Raw genomic sequence first — 20,454 nt, 5'->3', positions numbered from 1 at the left:
TCACTCATCTCTCCCGCATTAACCCTGTAACTGCCAGTGCAGCACAATAAACAGCAGTTTCACAATTATTATAAAGTCTGTGTGCTACACTACATTCTTTATTATTAAACAAAGTAATTAGAACAACGTCAGTCTACAATAATCGACATATTCTTAGGTTCACTGCGAATTTTTAGAACTACTTCAGTAAGACAGTGATATCGTGCTTTACCTGGAAACCTAAAGCTGCACTAGGTATACATCACATATTGGCACAAAAAATATATATTTTGAGCACTCAATTGAAAATGTACACCTAACGTATCAATCATACTACTTACAGGTCGTGGTTCAGAGAGCTTGTTAGTCCAAATTAAGAAGATTAGAAGCCAACGAAGATAAAAGCCCAGATTAGAGAAGCAGTCCTTAGTAAAATGGCATGCACACAACAAAAGTTTTGAATTGTATTTCTGTGGTATCCTTGAACACAGCATCTTCTCAACATGATGTAAACACACTAAATAGCGGAAGTGTTTGTGAGCAGGTCAGACTCTGTTCGCATTTCGCGGGCAGGCGGGGATTATGTAAATGTATTACCCAGTGACGTACACCGGTAACAGGCAAAAGAGTCTAAAATATAACGACTCGTTGCGGCGATTCAGAACCGACTCTCTCTTTTGAGAGAAAATATCTTTATTTATCATGCACTTTTTTGATTAACAACTTTGCAGATTGTTTTCATTTAAGGATAGCTACGTTATAAACTGCAAAAGAGAGATTTTTCAAAAACCCATCTGACCTGCTCTTTAATGACAAAATGTTCATTTTGGGGTGGAGTATCCCTTTAATATCATAGATAGACTATTTACCTTGTAAAGCCTGACATATGAAATAACAGTCAGCAGAACATTAAAACCATTAGTTTATTGAAAGTTTAGATAAAATATGAAGGAAATAATTTGCATATGTGTTTTATATCATATTTAATCCATCAGACTTTTATAGCTCATATAGTCTAATATAGTGAAAATATGGAGAGAGAAAAAAAACAGCTCAATTTTACTTATTTTAAAAATAAGAATTTGCTGCAGATGCTGATATTTACATGATGAAATTCTGATGCCTGTGATGTAAATCAATGAGATCTTTATAGCAGTACAGCAAATAGGCTACTGACATAAAATGATCTAAATATTAGTCATCCCTCAATATCTGCAATAACATGTCTTAGTAAGATGAGATTGAATTGATCCAAACATGTAATGCAATGCAATCCAATGATGACGATCTGATTTGAGACTAAATAAGATTTTTATAAATAAATAAATAAAATAAGTAAAGCGAAGTGTTTATCTTGAAATTACTAACGATATCAAAGTTGCTCTTTTACAGTTTACTTAAGAACAGCTTAATAAAGTTAATACAAATAATCTGAACAATGTTTACTGTGTTTCACATATCATATGCAAGATTCATGTTTGAGTGCAGCCGACGAAATGCATCTACATGATCATAAACCAGAGCCTGTGAGCAGATAAATGAACCTATGTCACATTGAAGGGCGAATTAGCGCAGCAAGCAAAAACCTGCCGGTGATTTTTGGATCTGATGGCGTTCCGTACTCAAGACTTCTGCATTCACTCTCAGCGATGTAAACGCGTCTTCAGCTGTTGTCATGCTCGGAGACGCCGCGCACATTTTCCCAGCAGAAGATGGTTTGTTTGAGGAGACGTTCAGCACGGATAACACATACAGAGTTCACGGACTGAACATCACGATACACCAGGATTACAGCGCGAGCCTGGGCGTCGCTGCGTCAGTCTGGGACTCCGTAAGTTATTATTAGAATTACATATTAATACAGCAAGCAGACCCTGTACATACTGCAGAATAAATCTGGGTAATAAATTAATACATAGATAAATGAAGGACAAAACTAATACAAAATGTGTCTTGTGTTCAAATAAATTGTTTTTATTTATTTCTGTATTTATTTATTTACTTAGCCTATACTCATTTGGGTATATGGAGGTCTTCTTTATAGCCACTCGATCCATGCACTTAAAATTTGTAACATGATATAATATAAGTATATAACAGACTGGTTGCGCACAGTTTGACCATAAACAAAGTGTTGCAGCAGTAGAACCGAATGATTCTGTGAACTAACTAATACTTGAATGTATTTGAAACCCGCATTATTCATAGCTGTTGTGTTCAGCATGTTACAGAAAGTTCTTTGAGTGAGTGCGTGCGCGTGCATGAGTTGCGTGCGTGACCCCTCTCTCCCGGGTCCTCACTGCCACACGTGGGCTGCATCAGAAACCTGAAAAATGCTGCCTTCGGAGGACGCATTCCAAGGTAGGAAGGCATCAAGGCACATCCGAATTCAATGTAAGTTTCAGTTCCTGTCTCCTGAGATGCCTTCATGTGGTCAATTTTTGAAGCCAGCATAGATGTATCCTTCACTGCCTTTGATATCCCACAATCCTGTGCGTTCAATTCTGTGACAGTTAAGCCAAAAAATAAAGATGGCGTATGAAAGTTGCAGTCGGAGGTCAGTTTGTGAGTAAATGTATGTTTTTGATCAACGTTTTCCACTTTTTATGTAATTTCTAGCGAGAAATTAATATTGCAGTAATGAAATATCCACTTATTATCCCAAAGCTCTCTATATTTTGCTGTAGATCATTAAACCATTACTCTGCCTCAGAAGCCTGTCCAAAATCAGTTTCATGAGGTGCCTTCGTGCAAAAACGCTGCCTGCAAAGTCATTGCCTGATACGGCAGCGAGGCAGCAAGTCACCTGCCTAAGTTTTCACATGCAGCCCTCGTTCTTGTCCAGTGGGTCTTGAACCCGTGTTTCCGGTGTGGGAGGCGGATGCACTAACAAGGTACTAACAAGGTCGCTAGTGCGTTTCTTGAGATCAGGGGAGTCAGGTTTATCTGCACAGAACCTACTCGCTGGCCTCCGTTACACCCCCCCCCCCCAACCTCACTCTCATCCGGTCACGGCACCAATGTAACGGGGTTGTTTCTGCGTTGTGTTGTGTAAACTCAGGATGGATACCAATTCGCACTTGAAGACTTTTATTCTGTTGACAACATATTAAACAGCGGTGATCAGATTCGCAAATCACCCTCGTGCATGTTCTATAATAAAGTGAACAAACTTGATGTTACTACAAATATAATGTAGCATGAACAACAAATCATACAATATTCATTTAAACACACGTATATCAATATTAGTCCATAAGATGGTTATACAATTAATACACTACACTTTTATCACGGAGCACTCACTGCAGCCATTTACTCTCTAGGATTGCGCAAATGTAATGAAGAAGACGCTACGCTTCTTCAGTGCATAACAGGCTCGTGACTCATCAGAACGCAAAACAGAATGTAGCGTTTGGTCGCGTTACTTCGCTACTTGCTGGAAAAAGTAGTTAGCTACAGGAAAAGCTACACTGTTTTAAAAGTAACGTCGCTACTGTAAAGCTACTGAAAAATGTAGTTGCACTAGAAGCGTCACTACTTGTGGCTAGCTACTCCCCAACACTGCACACAGCAAATGTGATCAGTCTGTCATACACACCATGGTACATTTCCTTCAGATAAAATAGACACTGAAGAAGCATGTTTTCCAGTGCAGCTTGTACAGCTACAAGGAAGTCGTAGAAGTTTCGTTTTCTACAGCAACTGTGGCTCTAGCTCACACAACTCCAGGGGTCAAAATTGTCCTGCACGGGGACAGACATGCAGGAATTGCCTTAAAAAAAATCACTTTGCTAAAGTATGCTGATCAGCACCTGCTAGTCAAGCATCACGTCTGCCTCTGATGACTGCACTGAAATCAGACATGTATCAGCGGGCCAAACAGCTCTTAAGACATGTACTGTGCTACTCGGTGAGGTGAGCCTTCCGCTGTTGATGGATACGGGTGCAGCGGCATCTCTGCTCAGTGCCAGTACATACCACAAGTTCTTTTCCCATCTGCCACTGCAGCAGCCCTGCACATTCCTCTGTGGTTACAACAGCTCTAAGATCACTATGCTGGGTGTTCTTTATGTTCCAGTCTGCAATGGCTCCAAACACCTGCCATCGTTTCCCTTTTATATTACTGAGCGGGGTGCCAACCTCCTGGGACTGGATCTTTTCACACACTTAGGATTCACACTGCGAGATGACAAGGGCTCAGACATCCACCACGTCACCACTACCTGGCAACAGCTGCAATACGGATTATGGTTTTTGTTTTATTATGTTTTATTTTGTTAAGTACTAATTTAAAGCTTTCTATAGATATATTAATAATGTCTGTGAGGCATGTATTCACTGAGTTTTGGTTAAATTTTGTGGAGCACTCCTGTTCAAGACAAGACGGCAGAAAGCGCATCATGTTTTTTTTTTCTTTATTTTACAAAAGCACAAAGTTTTGATGATATTGTGAGTGAACAAAAATAAAAGTAGACCCAGTACAATTACAAATGATGAATTACTCTTACCTTAAGAGCAAAAATGACGGCGTATCCAATGATTGTGCTGGTGCCTCCATGTCCTGCAAAGCGCATATTATTGGATATACTGTAGCACACAATTATCTGGGTTTAACATTTAAACATTGTTATAAACTTGAACTGTTTTAGTATATCTATAGATTTTATTTTAGGTAAGTCGTGATGATTTAAGAAGGCTTAATTGTTCAAATATATGTGATTAGCTCACTGTCTGCTGCTGTCCTATGGTTATTACTTTAAAAAACAAAAACTTATATTTGACAAACAAAAAATGCTCCAAACGTTTTTCGAAATAAATAAAACAACGAAACAAAATATAATCTCTTTGCCATTACATACAAAATGGAACTACTTTTAATAGCTGAAACAGTAGTTTAAGCTGTTTTGGGGGGGGTTGGGGGGGTAATTCTGATAAGCTGTCAGACACGGGCCAGGCTAGGCCATTTGGGGATTGTAAAATTTAAGCAAAGATGCCGGGACCTGGTCTGTTGGCCGGGCATAGACTGGGATATTGAGGGGCTGGTCAGGGACTGTGAACCATGTCTCCTCAGTGGAAAGACTGGACAACCAGCCCCAACCCCTTTGCAGCCAGTCCCATGGCCTAAATATCCACGGGAGCACATACCGTTAGACATCTGTGGGGAAATTCATGGCCATGGAGTTCCTCCTCATCAGCCCTTTCTGGTTGTCATCTACAATCTCCATTCTAAATGGCCTGAGGAAGTACCAGCAGGGACAGTTCTAGAGAGGTCTAGAAAGGACCTCTACAGCCCTGAAAGACAGCGGAGACCAGGACTAGAGCCCCAGAGACAGATCCCCTGTAAAGACCTTGTCTCAGATGACCACCGGGACAAGACCACAGGAAACAGATGATTCTTCTGAACAATCTGACTTTGCCGCAGCCTGAAATTGAACTGCTGGTTTCGTCTGGCCCCCCAACTGAGCCTGGTTTCTCCCAAGGTTTTTTCTCCATTCTGTCACCGATAGAGTTTTGGTTCCTTGCCGCTGTCGCCTCTGGCTTGCTTAGTTGGGGACACTTCATTTACAGCGATATCGTTGACTTGATTGCAAATTATTGCACAGATACTATTTAAACTGAACTGAGCTGCATGATGACATCACTGAATTCAATGATGAACTGCCTTTAACTGTCATTTTGCATTATTGACACACTGTTTTCCTAATTAATGTTGTTCAGTTGCTTTGACACGATCTTTTTTGTTTAAAGCGCTATATAAATAAAGATGACATGACTTGACTTGACTTGACAGTTACATCCCAGACTATCATGCAGATACTGGACATTCTGCTTGATCATTGGGGGATGCCCCGTGCCACAACTACTGACAATGGGCCCCAGTTCATTTCCGCAGAATCCTCCACCTTCCTCAGCAATAAGGGTATTAAGCACATTCGTGCCGCACTCTAACATCCCCAGTCAAACGGTGGGGTTGAAAGGTTTAACCAGAGCCTTAAGAAAAGGATTCGGGTGCATCTGGTCCAGGGGTACTCATTTCAAATGGCACTTCATCAAACCTTGTTGCACTATAGGGCTAGCCAGCACTACTCTGCTCTTGCTCGGCCGGGAGATGGAATTGCCCCTAGACAGGCTCAGAGTACAGGGCTTGTTGGCAACTGAAGTAACTGGCCCCCAAGCAGCAGTCAAAGTGGCAGTAAGTACAAACCAGGGGCGTATGATGAAAAACTTCGATAAGAGACACAAGGTCAGGCATACTAACATCAAGGTACTGGACTGGATGTGAGTCCTCAGACCTCACTGTAGCAGTAAAATGGCATCGTTTTGGTATAAACCTTACCAAGTGGTCCGTCAGCTAGGATCTGCCACATTTCTGTTAAGTGGCGGCTCACGCTGGCATGCTAGTAGATTGCAGAAAGTGCCCATCCAGCTTACAACAACAAGAGGTCCGTGGAGAACAGAGCCCAATGCAGGAGCAGCACAAGGAGTCAGTTTTGATTTTTGACTGAATAATTTTACATTTTGAATATTTCAAAATCGTAGCTTCATCTGGGTGGTATGAAAAAAAATTGAGGGTATGATTCGAAAAAGCTAAGTGCTCATAAAAAATAAAAAAAGAATCACAAAAATGACCGATCACAGAAAATGAATGTGAAATGGCAAAAAAATTGAAAATACAGAAAAATTTTGTGTGTACAATCTACAAATCCCCCACGATGCAGAAAAATTGCACAGCAATGAAAGGGTGAAACTCTAAAACATCTAGAGTGCAAAATCAGCACACCCACTCACACACGAGCGAACACACACACACCTGTACACACACAAACCCCTATGGACTGGTGTGCCTAACACAGCAACTGTGTAAAATAAAATCAATAATTCAACTACAATTTAGTAAAAAAGTGGACAGCAAGGAAGGGGTTACACTCTAAAACCTCAAGAGTGCAAAACAGACACATCCACTCACACACACTCACTTACACACTCACAGACACACACACACACACAATTATACACACTCAAATGAATTGGTATGGCTATAACCATATAGCCAAAATGAGTCAGAAAACTGAAATAATAGGTTAAAATCAGATCAGGCCCAGAAGGATTAAGCTCTGATAAAGCATTCATTTTTATGTTTGTTACGTTTTTATAGAATTTTAATGTTTGTAAAACAAAATGCTTTCTGTATTCAGATTTGACTGTAGTAATAATAATTCAAAAACTGATGCTTGAAATCAACATTTAAAACAACAACAAAAAAAATATAAACCTTGACAAAAAGTCAACTAGGGAATTCAAAAGCCTCTCTGTAGATTCCTATACAGAAATCTAGTGGTTCACCATGAAATTACATGTTTTTCTTTCTTTGCTCTCACCAGGGGGTGCTAATCTGCCTTTAAAAAAATGGATTTTAAAGGCCTAGTCTCTATTTTAATCAGAGATACAGCATTGATTGACAAATAATTGTAAAAAAGAGAGAAAAAAATGGGAAAAAATTATAATTATTAATTTATATATAATTATTATATATAATTGTTGCATAAATATTATTACCATAACATTTTCTCAAATTACAAAATAAAATAAAAATATTATTGAACAAAAATATATTAGATTGATTTTACTGAAGAAAAAGAAAGTTAAATTTCAGGTGTCCGGTCACTTTTGACCGTGAAGACCATGAGTGTGACTCCCAAATGAGGAGCGCACAACAATGTTTCTGCCTTATAAAGTGAGTGTGGTTTCAAAATGAGTGGCGGACTGGGGTATAATTTGTGTCTGCATTGGGATTGGAGCGGGGCTAACACATCACACACCCCATAATGACTCTCATTGGCTCGTCCACTTTCCTAGGCATACTTGATATGCTCATAATCTGTAAAAGAAAAAACATTCACCTGCACACTTTTTACATTTTCCTCATTTAATCCTCATTTCCTCATAATTAATTTCTTTTCACAAAGAGAACCTGAAATAGAGAAGGTTTTCAGCTGAAAACCTCACCCTCCTGCTGAATACAGTCAACCAAAAACTAACCATTCAACAGTGACATTGCACTGCTTTTGCAGTTTTCATATTTGATCGACAGACATGTGAAGTTGTCTGTTCATCAGTTCATGCACTCACATCTACAGCAGATGAGCCAGTGACATAGTTACATAATTAAAATTCTATCCATTAAATCTTTTAGAATTACATTTAATTGTAAATCTAAATTAAATAAATCCCATTACATGGATTAGGCACATACAGTGTCCTCCACTAATATTGGCACCCTTGGTAAATATGAGCAAAGGCGGCTGTGAAAATAAATCTGCATTGTTTGTCCTTCAGATCTTTCATTCAAAAAATTCACAGAATTCTAACCTCTTATTGAAGTAAAACAATGGAAAGTGGGGGAAATCTAATTGTGAAATACATGCTTTCTCTAGTTCATGTTGGCCACAATTATTGCAGCATCTGTTTATCTGTTGGTATTTGATAGAATCCATGATGCCATGCATCTGGACATCTTGTTCATATTCATGGAAGCACTGCAATAGCCAGTGCTATTCGAAGTTCCAGTCGTATCTGACAGCTCAATATGCTAGAGTTTGTTTTTGGATGAGTGAGGAGAATTTTTCCTGAAACCCTCCCGAACAACATGTGGTATTTGATATATATTTTTTAGGCTTTCTGACCTCACCCTGCATTAGGACGATATAGACACACATTCTCTCCCAGACAGATTCGTAACATCTTTAGTTGATTGGAACCTCTTAATCATTGCCCTGATGGTGGAAATGGGGATTTTCAATGCTTTAACTCTTTCCTTACAGACACTTTCTATCTATTTTGTGAAGCGCAACACTCTTGTTCTCCTTGTGATAGATGATTAAGGGAATTTTGCCTTGGAAGAGGAATTCATGGCTGGACAATTGCTAAGAAATGTAAATATGAATGGGAATATACTTCAAAAATATTTTACTCATAAGAATTTCTAGGGGTGCCAATAATTGTGGCCAACATGCTTTGGAGAAAAACATTTATTTCATCATGAGATTTTTTCCCCACTTTCAATCGTTTTACTTCAATAATAAGTTATAAGATGTGATTTTTTTTTTAATGAAATATCAAAAGGGTAAACAATGCAGATCTATTTTCACAGCCGCCTTTGCTCATATTTAACAAAGGTGCCAATATTAGTGGAGGGCAGTGTAAGTCAATGACCTTGTTTTGTCACAGGCTCTGCATTTATGTCAGTTCTTTGAGAACGAGTCTCTGGATCTCAGTGGGACACGGATCATAGAGTTGGGTGGAGGAACAGGACTGGTCGGCATAGTGGCTGCACGATTAGGTAAAGCTTTGATTTATGTTTGTGCAATTGAAATTCTCAAAATTCATCTCAACATGAACATAAGGAGAGCTGAAATTCTCTCACGCAACCAAACTTTCACTGCTGTCAAAATGAATGTAATGCAGTCTCTTACTCACAGACAATCTTCGTATGTCTTTTAGGAGCCCATGTGACCATCACAGACTTACCTTCTGCTGTTTCTCAGATAGAGAGGAACATTGCAGCGAACACGCCTCTCTCAGGATGGCCCTTGGACGGCCCCACTGTGTCAGTGCTGGCGTGGGGCCTGGACCACAGCCGATTCTCCTCCAGCTGGGACTTTGTGCTGGGCGCTGATATCGTCTATCTGCCTGAAACCTTCCCTCTTCTCTTGGACACACTGGTTCATCTGTGCCGGGACGGGGCTGTTGTCTACCTGGCGTCAACGATGCGCAGAGAACACGGCGCTCAGGACTTCTACGACCGCGTGTTACCGCAGATGTTCAGCGTGGAGCTCGTGCAAAGAGATCCTGAGAACAATATCAATATTTATAAAGCCACTTTGAGATGAGCCGTCCATCTGTCCCCCAAACCGCATGTCTTGTGTAGCGTATCAGAGTCTATTTTTACATATGGAGCTGGGACGCATGAATATGTACTATATGCATAAACGTATTATTAAATACCAATTATGTGGCACATTGTACACTTCAGTGAAATTGTTGTTATCCTTTACATTTTTATAATGAAAACTTATGTTAATTGTAACTAACTGACAGCATTGGGGAGTAACAGAATACATGTGACATTATGTATTTATAATACAAAATATTCCTTTATAGTTGCAACTGAAATATTTTGTAATCCCATTACATTTACATTAAACATGTAGATTACTTAACAGATTACCATAAATTTAATTGCCAGTTTACTCTGTGAAATGCATCCATTGATGTCTGAGGAGTGTTTTAGTGAACGTCTCGCTTATAATGTACATTACTTTCTTTTTCGGGCCATTTCCGAACTCGGAGCCCTTCCCTGGACAGCACTCCAAATACACATTACTATACCTCAACTAATTATATGTAAGTGTGAACTCGTGAACTGAAGCCTAACAAAAATATTATTAAAAAAAAAACAAAAAAAAGTTTTCAACTTGTAAAGAGGAGTTTGTGAAACTGAAGTGCATGAAGGGACTGGATGAGCTGGATCAAGTGTGTTTATAAAAAGTTTTAGATATGGGTAAGATACAGCAGCTATAAATATTAAACTGATAATGCAGTGAAACAGTGAAATCAGTCATATTTTATCTAGTCTTTTAACAGGGTTGTTTAAGTAAAGGTATTGTTAGTGATCCACAAGCCCCAGTTTGACTCCTGTTAGTTACATTAATGCTTTCCAAAGGCTTTTTTAAAAAAATAGTACCTTAAAAGTAAACTTTCCATTCAGAAATGCAACAAAACTGTGCATACATTTTATTGTCCCTTTTGTGTGGCATTGTAATGCAGAAATTATGAGAACTGAAGGTTTACAACAGGTTTAATCACAAAGTAGGATCGAATAAGAATGTATAATATCAAACGATCCCAGTGCAACTGAACCTCGTGCACAGCCAGTAGTTACAGTACATCACAAATAGGCACAGTTCTTGTTGTTTCACTGATTTAATACCCACACTGTTTGAACTCAAAAGCTGATACTGCACTACAACAACACTTTTCTAATAAATTTCAGTCTGTCATTCCCTACCATTTGGCCTCATTGTGTTTTTGTGTGAGTAGACAGTTGAAGTTTAACATCTAATACAAGAAAACCTTATTTTGAAGTAAAAGATCCAAAAGGCATTATTGAAAACCTTTAGGCCCAGTTTCACAAACGGGGCTTAGCTTAAGCCAAGACTAGGCCTTTGTTAAATTAAGATATTTAAGCAACTTTTACAAAAATGCCTTAGAGGAAAACATTAAGGTGTGCATCTTGACACTGTGAACCCGGGGGTTAATGTTCTAGACCTATTGCTATTGTAAAAATCACACTATAAGGGAAATATATTACAAGGGACTAAAAAAAAGGTAATTCTTTGTATTTGTGAGTGCTACAGATAAATAGCAAGTGATTTATTATCCATATATTATCATTCATTCATTTATTGATTGTACAGATCCAGTTTTTATTATTTGACAAATCCAGCCTCAGGCGACAGGCATAACAAATTTCACTGTATTACCTTAAAAAGAAAACTATTTATGTAACATAAATTATGCAGATCATGCAGAAAATCATGTGAAAATTAAGTACACCCTTCTTACATGTTAAAATACTTTCAAACAAAGAGACATTAGAATTAACCATTGCATATCTCACACACAGCAGGTGATGCTACTAATTGGTTGATTGAAAGATTCAATGACTCACTCATTAAGACCTACTGGCATAACAATGTTAACTGCAGAAAGCGTCACTGTAAAATCCCCACTACTTATACACAGACTGACAGTGCCTGGAGCAGTGAAATATTAGTGTGTGGTGTCACTGGGGTTGTTGCTATTTCACTACGGCCTATGCTTGTAATGCTATGATAGTATACACACAGTGTTTTCTGGCACAGGAATAGAAACATCATTTGGTTTTTGTTCAGTTCTCTAAAGTATTATCCTCCAATTCTTCTCCTTCTTTTGTGTTCAGTCTCTGATAAAGCAAGTCAGTGTCTGCACTTTCAGTTTGTTCCCCAAACTCAACCGTCTCCTCTTCCTCTGTCTCAGAGTCAGGAGCAGTGTGTTTGCGTATACGACTTACAGCGTCCCACAGAGACTTGGCATGTTGTATTTTTTGCTCACAGGGCAATGAAGTACAGAGTAAATCATCAGAAGGAGTATTTCTTGTCTGTGGGAGAGATGGATTTTCAAAAGCTTCTGGAACTGGAGTAGAAGAAGGAGCGGGGAGTGAGGATGTACAGCTTGACTGAACACTGGGAGAACCGGAGGACTGGGTGGTTTCTGTGTTGGTAAAAGATGGAAGCAACAGTGGCTCATTCTCTGTGTGAGAAACCACAGGAGTAGCTGATACATTTGTTACTTCCAAGGTGTTGGAAGCTGAGGTAAATGACAAATGAGGTGAAGAGCTTGACCTTCTGAGAGTCCTGGAACCCACAGGTGAAGGTAAAACAACTTTGACGCAATTTTCTGCACTTTTCCTAAGGACAGGTGTAAAGAAATCTGAAGCAAGTACTCGCTTATCATCTGAGAGGTTGTCTTCTGTTGAACTATCCTCTGTAAGGTCCATAGTAGTATCTGTTTGATGGTTCTCATTATCTTTCTGTGTACTGTGCTCAACCACACTGTCGTCCAACGCAGGTCTATGTCCTTGTTCTGTGGATTGATTCATATCTATGGTTGTCTTTTCAGGTTGGATTTCAGATGTGGATTTTGCATTTGTGAAAGCCACAAAGTCTTTGAGAACAGCTTCGGGTTCTTGTGCAGTGGTTTGCTTTTCCACTTCCATTATGCTGAGCACTTCCTCTACGCCTTCATTATTCTCCAATGTTGTCCCACTCCAGGAATGTTCCACCATCAGTTTATTTTCCTGCGCTTGCCACTCATCAACAGTTGCAGCTGCAGATGGAGATTCCTCAAACTCTTTTACTGGATCCACGATGTGACTTTCACAGGAGCTGTCATGTTCTTCTGAAATGCTCTCGTGTGTCTGTACACTTGTCCTGGGATGCTCATGTGGAATTCCAAGAATCATTTCTACTCTCTCTTCCAAAGTATTGTTTTCAGGAGTCTCCTGGCTTGAGACGACACTGCTGTGCTGCTTCTGCACCTCGGTCTCCTCTCTATTACTTGGCGAAGGACTCTCCTCTGTCAAACACACATACTGGACATGCTCCTTCTCTGGAAGAAGCACAAGCTCAACCTTGACAACAACACAGGTTGCGTCAATGACCACAAGACTCTGCTGGTCATTTGTTGAGTCGTTGCTAACTTCAGGCTCATCATTTATCCCCTGGCTTTTTTGCTCTGTCATCCCTGTTGAGTGATGCTGATGTTTTGGCTCTTTCCACAATGGGAATTTCTCTATGATTTCCCTGCATGGTTTCTCATGTCCTTGTGTCTGCATTGGTGACTTCTGGGCTAAACAGTTTGACTCTGAGTCGTTCCCTTGGACATAACATTGCAACTCTTCTTTTTCTTCATCTGGTTCTATTGCACTACCCAGATCCTGGATAGAACTGGATCTTTGATCTAGGGGTGTGTGACCATACTCTCCAAACATTAAGGATCCGTCGAGCTGCCCAACAGCTTCGTCCTTCTTCAAGCCTGCATCCTGATTTTCTCTGCTGACATCATTGTGCTGAGGTGAATTTGTCTGCTCGGTGGTGATTGGCTTGTAATCGGGTTTGCAATCAGTTAACAGGGGTAACACGTGGGATTTAAGTGGCTCCTCTGGAGAACTTGACAAGCCTGACACCTCTCCCATTCGAGAGACTAGACAAAACACAGTCTCACCACCCTTTCTTCTCGTGAGTTTGGTCTGCTTCGTCTGAGTAATATCAGTATGGGTCATGTGTGGAGACTCTCTGTACTGAAGCTGTGCTTGAGTTGAAGGTGGTTTTGTGTTTATTGTTGTGTACTGCATGACAGTGGATGCATTTAAGGCTTCTAAACAGTGTTGTCCACCGGTGATAACACTGCGGTAACTCTCTGTGTTCTGTTTCTGGTTATTTTTTTCTAAATAATGTCCATTGTTTGATGAAGGGTCACAATGTGTTTCTGTCAAATCTGTAAAGGGTACTTTTCTGCTCTCAAATGTCTGCTCCTCAAATGCTTCCACACTTGCCTCTGCAGGAACTTTTGGTATTGCTGCTATCTTGTCACCATTCTTCGGGGAGCTGTATGCTGGTGGTGCCATGTAGGATGGAGGCTGTCTGAAAGATCCTACTGGGAAAACACTCTCTGTATTTCTCAAATTCCAAGGGCTCCTTTTCCACCGATGTTCCCCAATGAGCTCAGTTATGTCTTTTTTCTGTGACGTTAAAGCATTTGGCTGGAATTGTTCAGTTGTGTCTGGACTAGCAGTCCACTGGCCATATCCCAACACCTTCTCCATGTCTGAAGCACACCTAGATGACCTCCACTCCCCAACCTCAAAGCGAGGTGGTTTTCTGGAAAGCGTATGATGATAGCAGTCGGCATAAGCTTGCATCTCATTATGACTGTCTGTTCCAAAGTTTTCTCTTATTTCTCTGTAGTTTAATGGCCATGTGTTTTCCCACCCTTTGTGCTGTGCATATGAGTCTCTTTCTGCATACCTCCCCTCATCTGATCTCTGTTTTTCTATTGGTACAGGATTTCTCACTTCCCCAATGTAATCAGTTAATTCTCTGTGAGATAACTTGGTGTGTGAATGAAAATTTGCGATTTCAGTCTGCTTGTTGAAGTCATAAATATCCCGGGTAGTTCTGGTACCTGATGCCACCCAAGTTTTTGGCTCACCAGTTGAGTCAATGTACTCCGACAGGTGTTGCAGGTAAGTGGTTGTAGAAGGTTTGTGCTGATATCTGTTAAGAAAAACAAAAGTAATGTACAGTTTCAAGAAACATAACTTGATTTCTATGTAAACAGGTTGTAAAATTTTAACTGTTCTTGAGCTGTCGAAACAAGTCATTCACAGTCCGCATGAACAAGTTACAACATACCACAAAAACATTCATAGTGCAGGGAGGAAAAATTACAGAATCCCTAAGTTAATGACTTCTCCAACAGCTAACTGTAGTGAAGAGTCAGCTAACCTAAAGTCTGATCCCTGTCCAAACAACACTTGACCTTAAGGTTTATTGATTTGTTTTTTAAAAACATGAGACACTGCTCAATCAGAGGCACTGCAAGGGGTTATTGGGCCCCTTGGACAAGAAAACTGGATCTGTGCAATTCACATGGGTCATATTTCACAAGACGGGGGGAAAAAATGAAATCAGTGTTAATACAGAAAAATAACAGTTTTGGAGATTTTTGCTGGCAAGAGCATGTCCACTAATTATTGAATCAAAGGGTTGCTTTTCTACTCTTCAATGTAAATGACTGTCCAATGTGTTAAAAAAGACATAAAAACATATTATTGTGTCTCATTGGAATAAAACGATACTGGCTGTGTACGAAAGCTGAAAAATGCTGTCTACGGAGGATACATTCAAAGGTAGGAATGCATCGTGGCACGTCCGAATCCAATATCAGCTTCACTTCCTTTCTCATGACATACCTTCATCTGATGGATTTCTGAAGGCAGCATAGATGTATCCTTCATTGCCTTTGGTATCCCACAGTCCTGTGTTTTTCATTCTGTGATGTTTTGGGCTAAAATATTAAAGATGTCATCTGAAAGTTGCGTTTGGTGGTCAGTTTGGGTAAATGCTCCTGACCAACTTTTTGTACATTTGATGTTATTTCTAACAAGAAATCAGTTTCACTGTAATTAAATATTCACTTAGTTATCACTCAAGCTCATTCTGTTTTGCTGTAGATCATTAAATGCTGCCTCAGAATGTCTGAAATCAGTTTCGTGAGGTGCCTCTGTGTGCAAACGATGCCTGCGAAGTCATTGCCTGATAAAGCAGTGAGGCACCAAATCAGCAGCTTAAGCTTTCGGATCGTTGTGACTTCATAAGGTTTTATGACCAATTTATACAAAAAAATTCCACACTTTAATTATGTTGATATACAACTAATGAAAAAATTAAAATAGTTTCAACCATCAAGTCTATGAGTGGGAAGTTGTGGAAAAACAAAGAAATTACTGCTTTAATGAGTTTTCTAAAAACATTCAAATGCATTTACTCTATTACCATGTTTTTCTATCGAGTATGGTATATTTGGTTTGGCATTTTATTTTATCAATAGATGTCAATGCATTTTTAACCATCTATGGACTACTTGCACCACTTCACATTCTGCTTATGACATTTCACGTGTTTCTGTTAACAACGTTCAACCTTCAGAATAAAAAAATACAATATATTTTGTCTCTGTACTTCTTCATTTACAGTATTTTGCTCATTTCACTCATTTTGTTTCATGAATCTGGACAGCAGAGTTTGCATTGGTTGTCTGCACAGAACAAGACAACAACAATAATACAAACGACAAAATATGAGCATATGATAATACAGTGAAAACATAACATAGAAAAAGAGGCATATATGAGGAATGATGAATCATAATAAATATAAGCCCTAATTTATTGCTTGGTTGCAGGTGATCTTATGTCAGGATTTAAAGTTCCTCAAGTACTGACAGGTAATCTTAGCTGGGCAGATCAGCCGTTGAGGATACAGGAACCCAGACTGTGATGGACGAGGTGAGGATGCTGTCAGTGAACCAGGATAGCAGAGAAGAAATGTCTTTGGCTGAGAAGTTAGTGGTGTCTGGAGGCCCCAGGCGTATCTGGGTTGCATGTCTGGGATTATAGAGGAGCAGGCAGGAGAAGAAGGCTGGGTGTGAACATCCACAACTCTGTGCTGGATAGGACCCGCAACAATGGAGAACCTTGCTACGTGTACTGCGTTAGACCAACCGAGATTTGTCATAGCATTTAGTATATATTATTGTTCTTTTGTTGGTTTTGATTGCTTCTAATTGTCCTCATTTGTAAGTCGCTTTGGACTGACCTGTGACCATTTCCCATCAGGGCAACATTAATGGAAGCTATCTCCATTTATTTTATGGCCCGGTATTCTGTAACATTTTAGTCCAAAGATGACGAGGAGAAGCGAACAAGATCAAATCTAAGTATTTTATTAAAGAAAGGTGAGGTAATCCAATAGATAGAAACCCCAACATAACCACGTGCACCACACACAAACAAACCAGACACTGAACAGAAGGAAATAGGGAACTTAAATACACAATGATAAGGAATATCTTTTGATTGTATTATCCTCTCAATAACGCTATCTTTAGAATATGAATGCAAATTATATAACAATAATTAAAATATCCCAATTGTGTGCATGTCAACATCTTGTAAAATCAATCTCTGCTCTGCCACGTTTTATACTATTTTATATACAGTTTTGTGCAAAGTGGATACCTTTTGAAACTCCTCATTTTCTTTTCAAACTAAATGACAAACTCAAAGAATGTGGCAAACATTTCAATGAAATAATTTTATGAACTTACATGTGTGAAGAATGCCATCCGGGAAAAGTGCTGTATTTGGCATACAGTGGGTCCTTCTCTCCACAAGTCAAGAAATCCATCTTGTAATCCTTTAACCGGTCATAAACACACTTATTGGTTTTGTTTAGTAGCAGGGAAGAATCATAGCCAAATTAATTATTTCATACAGTATTTTTTTTTTTTTACATTAACTTTACCTCAAGGTGAAAGCATCTCAAATTTCAAAAGGCAAAACTCAGTAAAACCATTAATGCACTGTTGATATTAGTCATGAAAATGAAAGACACAATGCAAGCTTACCATGAAGTGAGCAGCACAGTGGAGGCAGAGAGCTTTAAGTGAAGTGTGGCTGTGTTTTTGAAGAGAGGCGTGGCCATCGCAAGACTCCGCCCATCAGTCTGACCGCTCAACATCACAAACAACAATTTAATTAATAGTTCTGCACTGAATCCTGCTGAGAATCTTGCCCATATGTAAACAGCCTCCACCGCAGACTGTGTGTTTGTAACACACACACACACACACACACACACACACACACACACACACACACACACACACACACACACACACAAAGGCTGCTTGCTTGGAATGTGTTACTCAGCACAAAAAGTGTGTTTCACTGTTTTTGTAACAAAGCCATGCTTTACCGATGGATTTGAGCTACTGGACCAGCGCTGGACAGAAAGATGATGTCATACGAAGAAAGGAAATCAGAGAGACTATTAAAAGAACACTATGAACACTTCTAAAAACTGAACATGTAATCATGTGTGGAAAAGACATTTTGTTTTTCACCTTTTTCATGTATGCATAGTCATACAGTATGTTTGTAATCATACTTGAGGTCTTATAATGAATATGAGGTTTAGTGGGACTGAGATGTTTCCCAGACTTTCAAATAATTCACCTAAACATCAATCCAGTCATGTTTGTAATATCGGTTAAGATTAAAGGAATAGTTCAGATAATATAGATAAATGAGTTTGTTTATTCGTCAGATTTGGAGTAATGTAGCGTTCCATCACTTGCTCGCCAGTGAATCCTCCGTTGAAAATCTTCACAGATCAAGCATTGTTTACAAGCCAAAACAGCTCTAAACAAACATGTGGCTGGTTTTTGATGTGAGAGACAACAGTAGATTTTTTTTTCTTCACTGGAGGAAGCATTATTATGGATTATGGACTCATATTTCTTGATGGATTTATTCCAGCTTTTGTCTTCTCCAGATGTTCACTGCTGGACTGGAGTGCTGTGGATTACTTGTGGATTATTGTGATGTTTTTATCACCTGTTTGGACTCTCATTCTGACGGCACCCATTCACTGCAGAGCATCCATTGCTGAGACTGATGCAGTGCTACATTTCTACAAATCTGATGAAGAAACAAACTCATCTTGATCTTGGATGATCTGAGGATAAGCACATTTTCAGGACTTTCAATTTTTTGGCTGAGCTAAAACTTTAATGATCTTTTAATGACCTTGTTCCGTTGTGTCCTGTTTGTTTACAGTGACTTTCATTCATGACTGGTGAGTTTGCAGACAGCGAGCTCCCATAGACGAGGCTGTGTTTAATCTGTTTTGATGCTCTGAATGGCAGTAATGCTGCCTTTCACTGAAACTCTCTAGCGTAATAAACAGGCTTTTCTCTTTGAACTAAACTCTGGACATCAGCAGAGAGCAGAGGAAAGAGGGGATGTGGATGTCTAATCATTTTACAATGAGATGACAAAGATGCTGCATTTTCATTGTCAAAATGGTGAGGAATCTGTATTTTGATATTTGTGAAATAGTTGCATATTGCAAAGACAGCACAATTTTATTTAAAAAGAACTAAAGTCTAATTTTCTTTATTTACAGAAACAACATAAAAAACATGATGAATGACAGAAGTATGCATCTCATGTGACATCTGATTAAACGTACCAATTAACAGTACTTACAGTATTACAGGCTCTCATAGACTTTTTGCCTTTATATGTATATTCATAACACTACAATATAGTTTGGAATCATTTATAATTTGAAGAAAATCGCTATAAAGCCACATTTCATTTTAGGAATGTGGTTCTTCCTCATTAATATTAACAATTGTACAAGATGAGCTTTATCTCTATTTACTTAATTCCTATTGCTATTTATAATTATGGCAGTTCCACCCAACTGTAAAACAACATTTACGTTTTTTTCTTAATGAAGCTACATATCAATCTAAAACATATGAGCATGTATACTGTTGTGGTTTTGGTCTGTTTTCTTTGGAAAACACTGCACATGCATCCTACACTTCCTTGTCTCTGAAATAGTCAAACCAAAAATGATTCAGACACCAGATATAAAAATTTTTTTTTTACTAGTTTTTTTACTAGCAAAATAAACTGTGAAATATTATACTCAAAAATTCTTCATACAGTGGACTACCAGTAAAACTGATACAGATATGGGACCAAATATTATTCAGACATTTTGACCTGACATGTTTTGCTTAAGTGTTTTTTGTTTAATTGCTAATGACACCACAGTCTCAACAAAATGAAGCATTGCTTGGTAATTGGTTGATTTAAATTGGTATTATCTAATTGTGTACTTAAATTAAACAGCTGACAGCTATTCAACCTAATTTATTACATAACTTTCTATCAAAGTTATCTGACAATATCAAGATAAATTTGTTCTGACACAGTTTAACTCAGTTTACAGTTTACCATTTTCTAAACTATAGCGAGTAAACTGTGATAATGTGAGAAATGTTGAAGGTGTCTGAATCATAGACTGTATAAAAACATGGACATTGTGTCCGTGACATCAGCCATAGATTCCTGAAGAGCATTTTTGAAGCTCAAAGTGGGCGAAGCGTCACCGCGCGTCTCTCTCGGATAATCGAAAATGGGCAAAAAGGCAGGAGTTGGTTGCTGAAGCCACGCCCACCTAGCTTGACAGCAGTGTCAGCAGCCGCAATCCACCTGTCACTCAAGTGCTA

The 20,454-nt window shown here is 39.0% G+C and overlaps 2 protein-coding genes across 3 annotated transcripts; one reads left to right on the top strand and one right to left on the bottom strand.

Annotated features, from left to right (window-relative positions):
• Nucleotides 1–1,553: 1,553 nt before the first annotated feature.
• On the top strand, nucleotides 1,554–10,710 carry eef1akmt3 (EEF1A lysine methyltransferase 3). 2 transcript variants are annotated; one of them, XM_042733510.1, is made up of 3 exons: nucleotides 1,554–1,810; nucleotides 9,211–9,322; nucleotides 9,532–10,710. In XM_042733510.1, exons 1-3 carry the CDS (start codon nucleotides 1,655–1,657, stop codon nucleotides 9,870–9,872), a joined length of 609 nt encoding a protein of 202 aa, XP_042589444.1. In that variant the 5' UTR covers nucleotides 1,554–1,654; the 3' UTR covers nucleotides 9,873–10,710. The 2 variants fall into 2 exon arrangements, with proteins under 2 accessions (XP_042589444.1, XP_018958875.1); XM_019103330.2 differs by having other exon boundaries at nucleotides 1,567–1,810; nucleotides 9,484–10,710.
• Nucleotides 10,655–18,169, bottom strand: si:ch211-159e12.5. The gene is made up of 2 exons (XM_042733509.1): nucleotides 17,473–18,169; nucleotides 10,655–14,858 (listed from the first exon to the last, which is right to left on the bottom strand). The coding sequence occupies exons 1-2, from the start codon at nucleotides 17,550–17,552 to the stop codon at nucleotides 11,933–11,935; spliced, it is 3,006 nt and encodes a 1,001-aa protein (XP_042589443.1). The 5' UTR covers nucleotides 17,553–18,169; the 3' UTR covers nucleotides 10,655–11,932.
• Nucleotides 18,170–20,454: the final 2,285 nt, after the last annotated feature.

The sequence above is a fragment of the Cyprinus carpio genome, chromosome B11 (genome assembly GCF_018340385.1).
Source record: "Cyprinus carpio isolate SPL01 chromosome B11, ASM1834038v1, whole genome shotgun sequence".
Lineage (NCBI taxonomy): Eukaryota > Metazoa > Chordata > Actinopteri > Cypriniformes > Cyprinidae > Cyprinus > Cyprinus carpio.
This window is presented reverse-complemented; position numbering and strand designations above follow the sequence as displayed.

What these genes read in the sequence shown, in the direction of transcription:
- eef1akmt3 (XM_019103330.2), top strand. Translation starts at nt 1,655, where the DNA reads ATGCTCGGAGACGCCGCGCACATTTTCCCAGCAGAAGATGGTTTGTTT. An exon ending in CTGCGTCAGTCTGGGACTCC is followed by an intron (nt 1,811 to 9,210) that starts GTAAGTTATTAT and finishes GTTTTGTCACAG; the next exon opens with GCTCTGCATTTATGTCAGTT. An exon ending in CATAGTGGCTGCACGATTAG is followed by an intron (nt 9,323 to 9,483) that starts GTAAAGCTTTGA and finishes TATGTCTTTTAG; the next exon opens with GAGCCCATGTGACCATCACA.
- si:ch211-159e12.5 (XM_042733509.1), bottom strand. Translation starts at nt 17,552, where the DNA reads ATGGATTTCTTGACTTGTGGAGAGAAGGACCCACTGTATGCCAAATAC. An exon ending in GGATGGCATTCTTCACACAT is followed by an intron (nt 14,859 to 17,472) that starts GTAAGTTCATAA and finishes TTTTCTTAACAG; the next exon opens with ATATCAGCACAAACCTTCTA.